The sequence below is a fragment of the Lithobates pipiens genome, unplaced genomic scaffold (assembly GCF_037356315.1).
Source record: "Lithobates pipiens isolate NorthernLeopardFrog02 unplaced genomic scaffold, aLitPip1_a1.2 Scaffold_27, whole genome shotgun sequence".
In the NCBI taxonomy this organism is placed as follows: domain Eukaryota; kingdom Metazoa; phylum Chordata; class Amphibia; order Anura; family Ranidae; genus Lithobates; species Lithobates pipiens.
In genome coordinates this window covers 4631933-4642761 of record NW_027507788.1, presented here as the reverse complement: position 1 = coordinate 4642761, position 10829 = coordinate 4631933, and the positions used below count along the sequence as shown (strand labels likewise).

The window sequence follows — 10829 nt, the reverse complement described above, 5'->3', positions numbered from 1 at the left end:
CTACAAAGTTACAATGTACAGTCTGATCATTGGGGGAGGAGACTGAGGAAATGACTCCTCCTCCTTCTACAAAGTTACAATGTACAGTCTGATCACTGGGGGGAGGAGACTGAGGAAATGACTCCTCCTCCTTCTACAAAGTTACAATGTACGGTCTGATCACTGGGGGGGAGGAGACTAAGGAAATGACTCCTCCTCCTTCTACAAAGTTACAATATACAGTCTGATCACGGGGGGGGGGGGGGGGGGGACTGAGGAAATGCTGGGGTTACATCACAGAGGGACTCCCATGATTCCAGGCTTCTGATTGGCTGGTCGATGTGTAGAAGGGATCTGGCTCTCTATGTGTTGCGCTCTCTGACGCCGGGCGGGAGGCGTTTGCTGTATGGAAACCATCCACGGTCTCCCGTCAGGAATGATCAGCGATGAAATCTCTCCTATTTATCATTCGGTGTTGGGATAAGAAGCGGATCCGGTGACGCCGGCAGCTCGGCAGACGTTCACCTCGTCGGCACTGTGTCGGGGGAGGGGGGGGATTATCTTGACAGGTAGCCGATAACGGACAACCTTTCATCACAGACGACCGCGGCGGTAATTACATCGTCGTGACCGTCCGCCTCCGCTCTGCAAATGTCAGATCTTGTCAGGACCAATCGAAGGGCTCATCAGCTCGTGTCAAGTGACTTTATCGGATTCCCCTCCCCCCCTCCAATCTACAGTGCCTTGCAAAAGTATTCACCCCCCTTTGGCTTTTTACCTATTTTGTTACATTACAGCCTTTAGTACATATGTGATGATCAGAACACAACAGTCTAAATTGGTGAAGTAAAATTAGAAAATATATCCATAAAAGTGATAATTGTCCTGTGTGTCCCTCCCCCTCCCCCCCTCCCCCCCTTTGTTATGAAGCCCATAGAAAGCTCCGGTGTTCATCCGCTGACACCCGCTATCCCATAGAGATGTATGTATGTCCGATGGATGAAATACGGACATGCTGTCCACACGTGTGAACGGGGCCCTAATCTTTCCTTCTCTCTTTTCATGTGACAACACTGAAGAAATGACACTTGTCTACAATGTAAAGTAGTGAGTGTACAGCTTGTATAACAGTGTAAATTTCCTGTCCCCTCAAAATAACAGGGGGAAGTGTGGGGGGGGACAGGGGGAAGTGTGGGGGGGGGGGGACAGGGGGAAGTGTGGGGGGGGACAGGGGGAAGTGTGGGGAGGACAGGTGGGGAAGTGTGCGGGAGACACGGGGAAGTGCGGGGGACAGGGGGAAGAGTGGGGAGGACAGGGGGAAGTGTGCGAGGGACAGGGGGAAGTGTGTGGAGGACAGGGGGAAGTGTGCGAGGGACAGGGGGAAGAGTGGGGGGACAGAGGGAAGTGTGGGGAGGACATGGGGGGGACAGGGGGAAGTGTGGGGGGGACAGGGGGAAGTGTGCGGGGGACAGGGGGAAGACAGGAGGAAGTGTGCGGGAGACAGGGGAAAGTGTGGGGGGACAGGGGGAAGAGTGGGGAGCACAGGGGGAAGAGCGGGGAGGACAGGGGGAAGTGTGCGGGAGACAGGGGAAAGTGTGCGGGAGACAGGGGGAAGTGTGCGGAGGACAGAGGGAAGTGTGCAGGGGACGGGGGAAGTGTGGGGAGGACAGGGGGAAGTGTGGGGAGGACAGGGGGAAGTGCGCGGAGGACAGGGGGAAGAGCGGGGAGGACAGGGGGAAGTGTGCGGGAGACAGGGGAAAGTGTGCGGGAGACAGGGGGAAGTGTGCGGAGGACAGAGGGAAGTGTGCAGGGGACGGGGGAAGTGTGGGGAGGACAGGGGGAAGTGTGGGGAGGACAGGGGGAAGTGCGCGGAGGACAGGGGGAAGAGCGGGGAGGACAGGGGGAAGTGTGTGCGGGGGACAGGGGGAATACAGGAGGAAGTGTGCGGGAGACAGGGGAAAGAGTGGGGAGGACAGGGGAAAGTGTGCGGGGAAGAGCGGGGAGGACAGGGGGAAGTGTGCGGGAGACAGGGGGAAGTGTGCGGGAGACAGGGGGAAGTGTGGGGGACAGGGGGAAGTGTGCGGGAGACAGGGGGAAGTGTGCGGAGGACAGAGGGAAGTGTGCAGGGGATGGGGGAAGTGTGGGGAGGACAGGGGGAAGTGTGGGGAGGACAGGGGCAAGTGTGTGGGGGACAGGGGCGAGTGTGCGAGGGACAGGGGGGAGTGTGCGAGGGGCAGGGGGGAGTGTGAGGGGGACAGGGGGAAGTGTGAGGGGGTCAGGGGGAAGAGCGCGGGGGACAGGGGGAAGACAGGAGGAAGTGTGCGGGAGACAGGGGGAAGTGTGGGGGGACAGGGGGAAGAGTGGGGAGGACAGGGGCAAGTGTGGGGAGGACAGGGGCAAGTGTGCGGGGGACAGGGGGGAGTGTGCGGGGGACAGGGGGGAGTGTAAGGGGGACAGGGGGAAGTGTGAGGGGGACAGGGGGAAGTGTGAGGGGGTCAGGGGGAAGAGCGCGGGGGACAGGGGGAACACAGGAGGAAGTGTGCGGGAGACAGGGGGAAGTGTGGGGGGACAGGGGGAAGAGTGGGGGGGACAGGGGGAAGAGTGGGGAGGACAGGGGGAAGTGTGGGGAGGACAGGGGGAAGTGTGGGGAGGACAGGGGGAAGTGTGGGGAGGACAGGGGGAAGTGCGGGGAGGACAGGGGGAAGTGCGGGGAGGACAGGGGGAAGTGCGCGGGGGACAGGAGGAAGAGCGGGGAGGACAGGGGGAAGTGCGCGGGGGACAGGGGGAAGAGTGGGGAGGACAGGGGGAAGTGTGCGGGGGACAGGGGGAAGACAGGAGGAAGTGTGCGGGAGACAGGGGGAAGTGTGGGGGGACAGGGGGAAGAGTGGGGAGGACAGGGGGAAGAGTGGGGAGGACAGGGGAAAGTGTGCGGGGGACAGGGGGAAGAGCGGGGAGGACAGAGGGAAGGGTTCGGGAGACGGGGAGTGTGGGGGGACAGGGGGAAGTGTGCAGGAGACAGGGGGAAGTGTGCGGAGGACAGAGGGAAGAGTGAGGACAGGAGGAAGTGTGGGGAGGACAGAGGAAAGTGTATGGGGGGACATGGGGAATTGTAGGGAGGACATGGGGAAGTGGGGGGGACAGGGGCAAGAGTAGGGAGGACAGGGGGAAGAGTGGGGAGGACAGGGGGAAGTGTGCAGGGGACAGGGGGAAGACAGGAGGAAGTGTGCAGGAGACAGGGGGAAGAGTGGGGAGGACAAGGAGAAGTGTGCGGGAGACAGGGGGAAGACAGGAGGAAGTATGCGGGAGACAGTGGGAAGTGTGGGGGGACAGGGGGAAGAGTGGGGAGGACAGGGGGAAGAGCGGGGAGGACAGGGGGAAGTGTGCGGGGAGGACAGGGAGAAGTGTGCGGGGGACAGGGGGAAGTGTGGGAGGGACAGGGGGAAGTGTGGGGAGGACAGGGGAAAGTGTGGGGAGGACAAGGGGAAGAGCGGGGAGGACAGGGGGAAGTGTGGGAGGAACAGGGGGAAGTGTGGGGAGGACAGGGGAAAGTGTGCGGGGGACAAGGGGAAGAGCGGGGAGGACAGGGGGAAGTGTGGGGAGGACAGGGGAAAGTGTGCGGGGGACAGGGGAAAGTGTGCGGGGGACAGGGGGAAGAGCGGGGAGGACAGGGGGAAGTGTGGGGAGGACAGGGGGAGGTGTGCGAGGGACAGGGGAAAGTGTGGGGAGGACAGGGGAAAGTGTGCGGGGGACAGGGAGAATAGCAGGGAGGACAGGGGGAAGTGTGGGGAGGACAGGGGAAAGTGTGCGGGGGACAGGGGGAAGAGCAGGGAGGACAGGGGGAGGACAGAGGGAGGTGTGCGAGGGACAGGGGAAAGTGTGGGGAGGACGGGGGGGAAGTGTGCAAGGGACAGGGGGAAGTGTGCAGGGGACAGGGGAAGTGTGGGGAGATAGGGGGAAGTGTCAGGGGATGGGGGGTGTGCGCAGTGGACAGGGCAGATGTGTGGAGGAGAGGTGAAGTGTGTGGAGAACACAGGCAGTGTGCGGGGGTCAGGGGAAGTGTGCAAAGGACAACTCTGGATTTTAAACGTTTTTTTATTTTAATTATTTTCATTTATTAAATACATAATGGATACAACATGGTGCTTCTAATGGGAGATTCAACAGACAAGAAGTCATGGTTGGAGTTCACAGTTGGACTGGGAAGTTTTTCGGCTCGGAGTTCCGAGATTTCAGTGATTTTGTTTCACATCCTTCATATTGGATTTTTTTTGCTCTGACATTTCCAGTGATATTTGTTACATTTGCATTGCAGAAAACAGGCAGCACTGCGGGTGTCCGCCTTTTCTCCTCGCCCTTCGCAGCAGCAGACGGAGTGTAATAACATTCGTTAAATGTCAGGTACTCGTGTCCTCAGACAAGTGTGCAGGAAGCTGGTAGAGCGGGTCACCAAAGGCAAGTTTCTGAAAAGAGGCGCTATCATATTCATTAAAAGGCTGAAATGGAATTTGCGTATATTTTGCCTTCCCTGGTTCCTCCCCTACCCTCCCTTTTACCTTCTTCTACACCCAGTGAAGGGGCTCCTCTAGGGTTGCCTCAGAGCTCAGCGGGGGGCGGGGCTTGCTTACAGATGGGCTGTTGTTTGTGGAAGAGAGAGCAAATTTTCGCTCTCTGGGGTTGATTTACTAAAGGCAAATCCACAAGTGCACTTGGAAGTTGCAGTCGCTGTAGATCTGAGGGGAAGATCTGAAATGAGGGGGAAGCTCTACTGATTTTATCATCCAATCGTGTGCAAGCAAAAATGCTGTTTTTTTTTTCCCTTGCATGTCCCCCTCAGATCTACAGTGACTGCACTTCCAAGTGCACTTGTAGTGCAAAGTGGATTTGCCTTTCGTAAATAACCCCCCCCCCCCCCGTGCCTTAGGGATGGCAGCTTCCCACGTGTGTCACCAATGATCATGCACGTGCACAGGTGCAAATTCAGCATTTTGGAAAGTTGTCTTTACAGTAAAAGCTGTAACTATGTAGGACGGTAACCCCCAGGATCTGGCAGACATAGGTCACTGTATAAAAATTTTTTTTTTTTTTTAAAAGGCAGCTTTTCGATGTGGGGGACCACTGCTTACTGACGCATTTCGAAGGATTACCTTCTTCCTCAGAGCCTAGGCTCCTTCAAAACGCGTCTGCCAGCAGTGGTTCGTACGTCCTCTCTTTAGGATCTGGAGACTGCTACCAGTAGACGGATTGTCATAAGCCAAAGATTGTTACATTGTGGTTTTCTTTCCATCCTTAATACTTTTTCAATAATAAATATATCAAAGGATAATGCACAAGGCTGGTGCGCCCTCTCTTTTTTCTATTCTCCTCTTTGTTTTTTGGAGGTGTGTGATTGCTGAGTGACAGGTCCTCTTTGTTTTTTGGAGGTGTGTGATTGCTGAGTGACAGGTCCTCTTTGTTTTTTGGTGGTGTGTGATTGCTGAGTGACAGGTCCTCTTTGTTTTTTGGTGGTGTGTGATTGCTGAGTGACAGGTCCCCTTTGTTTTTTGGCGGTGTGTGATTGCTGAGTGACAGGTCCTCTTTGTTTTTTGGCGGTGTAGTGACAGGTCCTCTTTGTTTTTTGGCGGTGTGTGATTGCTGAGTGACGGGTTCTCTTTGTTTTTTGGCGGTGTGTGATTGCTGAGTGACAGGTCCTCTTTGTTCTCTGAGCCTGGCCGTGTCTCGGTGACGCGATCCCAGGAATGGCAGTATCGGGGGGACGGCACGTGGCCAGGCGCCGCCGCCGTCTTCATGGTGTCCTGGTTTCTGCAGTCCCCCGTGGTGAGGATGTCTAAGTGGGTCACAGACTGTCTGCGTTGCATCATCTGGGGCGCGCACACGCGCGTTGCTCTGCCTCTGTACGGGGGCGATTAAACGCGGTTGGTGCGCTTTTTTCACACGCACAGTCTGAGCCGTTCTCGTTGTTGTTGGCGCAGTCTTTACACAACGGGTCCTCTTTGTCGCGGTGATGTTCGGCGGCTGAGGGGCCCGGGTGGTGATTTTGGGATTCGGTCCGGTTTTCTTGGGCTGCTTCTGCGCTCACCGGTTCCCAGTCCCACGGGGATCGGTCCTCGCCCTCTACTTTCTCTTCCGCAGGCTCGCTGTGTGTTTGTACCGTGACCCCGCCCAACGGGCGGAGCAGTCCGCTTTGCTCTTCGAAGCGGCACTCCTTGGTCTTAATTCCGACCGCTTTGAGCAGCGTGTCCATTTGCTTCATGTAGTCCAGATGTCCGTTGACCTGCAGGGAGGAGACAGAAGTAGTTACTCACTAAGTGACCGCGGGGAGTTGGTCGATCGCCCCCGAAAACTGCCACTAAACAATCAGCCACACATTTCTGACCACTGACAGGCAAAATGAATAACACCGATTACCTGGTTGCAACGGCATCTGACAGTAGGTGGGATATATTAGGCAGCAAGTGAACATGTTGTCCCTGAAGTGGCTGTGTTAAAAGCAGAAAAATGGGCAATTGTAAGGATTTGAGGGCCAAATTATAATGTGTAGATGAATGGGGGAGAACAACTCCAAAATTGCAGCTCTTGTGGGATGTTCCCGATCTGCAGTGGTCAGAACCAACTAAAAGTGGTCCAAGGAAGGAGAACCGGTGATAGAGGTGGGGAGGGAAGGGTCATTGATGGAGGTGGGGAGGGAAGGCTCATTGATGGAGGCGGGAAGGGAAGGCTCATTGATAAAGGTGGGGGGGGGGGAGACTCATTGATGGAGGCGGGGGAGGGAAGGCTCGTTGATGGAGGTGGGGAGGGAAGGCTCATTGATGGAGGTGGGGAGGGAAGGCTCATTGATGGAGTTGGGGGAGGGAAGGCTCGTTGATGGAGGTGGGGGAGGGAAGGCTCAATGATGGAGGTGGGGAAGGAAGGCTAATTGATGGAGTTGGGGGAGGGAAGGCTCGTTGATGGAGGTGGGGAGGGAAGGCTCATTGATGGGGGTGGGGAGGGAAGGCTCATTGATGGGGGTGGGGAGGGAAGGCTCATTGATGGAGGTGGGGGAGGGAAGGCTCATTGATGGAGGTGGGGAGGGGAGGCTCATTGATGGGGGTGGGGAGGGAAGGCTCATTGGAGGTGGGGGAGGGAAGGCTCATTGATGGAGGTGGGGAGGCTCATTGATGGAGGTGGGGAGGGGAAGGCTCATTGATGGAGGTGGGGAGGGAAGGCTCATTGATGGAGGTGGGGAAGGAAGGCTCATTGATGGAGGTGGGGAGGGAAGGCTCATTGATGGAGGCGGGAAGGGAAGGCTCATTGATAAAGGTGGGGGGGGAGACTCATTGATGGAGGCGGGGGAGGGAAGGCTCGTTGATGGAGGTGGGGAGGGAAGGCTCATTGATGGAGGTGGGGAGGGAAGGCTCAGTGATGGAGGTGGGGGAGGGAAGGCTCATTGATGGAGTTGGGGGAGGGAAGGCTCGTTGATGGAGGTGGGGGAGGGAAGGCTCAATGATGGAGGTGGGGAAGGAAGGCTAATTGATGGAGTTGGGGGAGGGAAGGCTCGTTGATGGAGGTGGGGAGGGAAGGCTCATTGATGGGGGTGGGGAGGGAAGGCTCATTGATGGGGGTGGGGAGGGAAGGCTCATTGATGGAGGTGGGGGAGGGAAGGCTCATTGATGGCGGTGGGGAGGGGAGGCTCATTGATGGGGGTGGGGAGGGAAGGCTCATTGGAGGTGGGGGAGGGAAGGCTCATTGATGGAGGTGGGGAGGCTCATTGATGGAGGTGGGGAGGGGAAGGCTCATTGATGGAGGTGGGGAGGGAAGGCTCATTGATGGAGGTGGGGAGGGAAGGCTCATTGATGGAGGTGGGGAGGGGAAGGCTCATTGATGGAGGTGGGGAGGGAAGGCTCATTAATGGAGGTGGGGGAGAGAAGGCTCAGTGATGGAGGTGGGGAGGGAAGGCTCATTGATGGAGGTGGGGGGGAAGGCTCATTGATGGAGATGGGGGGAAGGCTCATTGATGGAGGTGGGGGAGGGAAGGCTCATTGATGGAGGTGGGGAGGGAAGGCTCATTGATGGAGGTGGGGGAGGGAAGGCTCATTGATGGCGGTGGGGAGGGGAGGCTCATTGATGGGGGTGGGGAGGGAAGGCTCATTGGAGGTGGGGGAGGGAAGGCTCATTGATGGAGGTGGGGAGGCTCATTGATGGAGGTGGGGAGGGGAAGGCTCATTGATGGAGGTGGGGAGGGAAGGCTCATTGATGGAGGTGGGGAGGGAAGGCTCATTGATGGAGGTGGGGAGGGGAAGGCTCATTGATGGAGGTGGGGAGGGAAGGCTCATTAATGGAGGTGGGGGAGAGAAGGCTCAGTGATGGAGGTGGGGAGGGAAGGCTCATTGATGGAGGTGGGGGGAAGGCTCATTGATGGAGGTGGGGGAGGGAAGGCTCATTGATGGAGGTGGGGAGGGAAGGCTCATTTATGGAGGTGGGGAGGGAAGGCTCATTGATGGAGATGGGGGGAAGGCTCATTGATGGAGGTGGGGGAGGGAAGGCTCATTGATGGAGGTGGGGAGGGAAGGCTCATTTATGGAGGTGGGGAGGGAAGGCTCATTGATGGAGGTGGGGGAGGGAAGGCTCATTGATGGAGGTGGGGAGGGAAGACTCATTGATGGAGGTGGAGGGGGGGAGGCTCAGTGATGGAGGTGGGGAGGGAAGGCTCATTGATGGAGGTGGGGGAGGGAAAGCTCATTGATGGAGATGGGGGAGGGAAGGCTCAGTGATGGAGGTGGGGAGGGAAGGCTCATTGATGGAGGTGGGGGAGGGAAGGCCCATTGATGTAGGTGGGGGAGGGGAAGGCCCATTGATGAAGGTGGGGAGGGAAGGCTCATTGATGGAGGTGGGGGAGGGAAGGCTCATTGATGGAGGTGGGGAGGGAAGGCTCAGTGATGGAGGTGGGGGAGGGGAAGGCTCAGTGATGGAGGTGGGGAGGGAAGGCTCATTGATGGAGGTGGGGGGGAGGCTTTGCCTTATTAGTCCGATCCAATAGAAGAGCTACTGGAGCTCATGCTGGTTGGGATAGAAATAATGTTATAAAAGAAATAGAAAAGATTACTATGCCGCAAAATTGAGTATAAATTTATATTAGGGAAAAAGGGCCATAAAAAGTCTTGTGGGTAAAGTAGCAGTTCAGCCAACGGTCACTTTACTTTGGTTGCAGCTCCTCAACATCCAAGTCATGAGTTTACTCTAGATTGCACAGATTGTAAAAAACAAAACAAAGAGGGCGCCACCATCTATAAATGGCTGCACTTAGATGGTAGCGCCCTCTTCCTATTTGTTTTTAACCGGGGTCATAAGGTCATGGTTGATCGGCATAAACAGATCTAATGGCTCCCTATAGAGTAAGCAGCACGTAGCTGAATCCTGTAATGGTCAATGTAACCTAAGGGGTCCATTGTGTAGCAAATGCAAGACTGATCTCTACTACATGCTGAAATTAAATACTAATCTAATAAAGAAGAAAATGCACAAGAGAAGAAGCAATCGTTTCTGATGCACTGCCACTGCACAGCAGCTTCTATCCAAGGCTTCTCACAGAAGTGCCGCTCGGATTCCTTTTAAGAAAAAAGGGTTAAAAAAAATAAAAATTCTGAAAACAAATACAGAAAAGCCCAGCGAGATCCATTCCAGTTCAGTTGCCCGCAGAATCTGATTATGTCTCTTCGTGCGCGTAAGATAAAAGTCGTTTTCGGCGCGCCGCGGTTGGCCCATTCAGAGTGACGCAGCTGCAGGTCACTGACGAGACAATGGGACGCCGCGGGACGTTTACAAAACGTACACAAATGGCAATCAAGAGCTTTAAAGTGCAAAAAAAAAGGCGTGAAAAAAGCGTGCAGCGTTAATTACGGTGGAAGGGCGCGCAAGGTTTCGTTGTTCAGAGCAGCTGTTCCTCGCCCAGCGCTCCCGTCACAGCAGTGGCCCCCCCCCCCCCCCAAGGGGGCTGAGAAAAGGACAGCGGGGTCACCGCATTAACCTCAAGGTGTAATTAGTTTTCGGAAAGGTGGGGGCGTTGACGCTGATTAACTGGTGATATTTTTTTTTCTCCTTTCCTTGGAAATTAACCCGATGACAAGACTGCGGGGAGCCGCGAGACGTCTGAGAGGGAAAACGGAGTTTAGAGAACGGCATTTGCAGCGCAGAACGTTGACGCAGAGACGACACGGGTGGGAGGTGAACGGCTGCAGCGCTGCACTATCTTTGCTTTTAAAGGAGATCTACGCGTTTTTATTTTTTTATTATTATGTGACTGCGATTTAACGTAATATAAAAACAGCGGCGGTAGCAATGGGTGGTCCTTCCTCCTTCACTGGGCAGAGCTCATGCACTGCGGTAGTGTGGGTTAAGGCTGGCGTGATGACGCAACCCCAGGGGGCGGGTCCATGACAGCCTGGGCTTAGAGAAAAGGGTCCGGAGAAGTAGAAACGGGAATTTTAAGGTGTTCAAATTTATCAAATTTTTATTTAATAAGCATCCGTTTAAAATATTAGATAAAAACCAACAATACGGTCGTTGTACAAAAGTTTTCCAACTCGACGTGTTTCGCCATAATCATGGATTCTTCAGGAGCCTTTGCAAGACTTAGGCTAGTTTCACGCTGGGGCATTGGCTGTAAAGTGCCACTATTTTTAGTGGCACTTTACCATCATTTTTGCGCCGCTTTTAACAACCCCCCCCCCCCCCCCCCCATGTGCTAACGGGGCTTCTTCTGGAGATTTTGAAAGACTTAATGTGCAGTTTCACTATAAGTAAACAACATTTTTTTTTTTAAGTAAACAAAAAAATACATGTACATCAAAGATTCACAATATACATAGAGACCATAT

At 55.3% G+C, this 10829-nt stretch overlaps 1 protein-coding gene across 1 annotated transcript in view; it reads right to left on the bottom strand.

Annotated features, from left to right (window-relative positions):
* Positions 1 to 5385: 5385 nt before the first annotated feature.
* The window catches only part of TMCO4 (transmembrane and coiled-coil domains 4), a 58215-nt gene continuing 52771 nt past the window's right edge, over positions 5386 to 10829 (bottom strand). Inside the window, exon 14 of the mRNA XM_077456345.1 lies at positions 5386 to 6250. Within this exon, the coding sequence (XP_077312471.1) occupies positions 5834 to 6250 (417 nt within the window). The 3' untranslated portion in view covers positions 5386 to 5833. The remainder of the gene's footprint in view (positions 6251 to 10829) is intronic.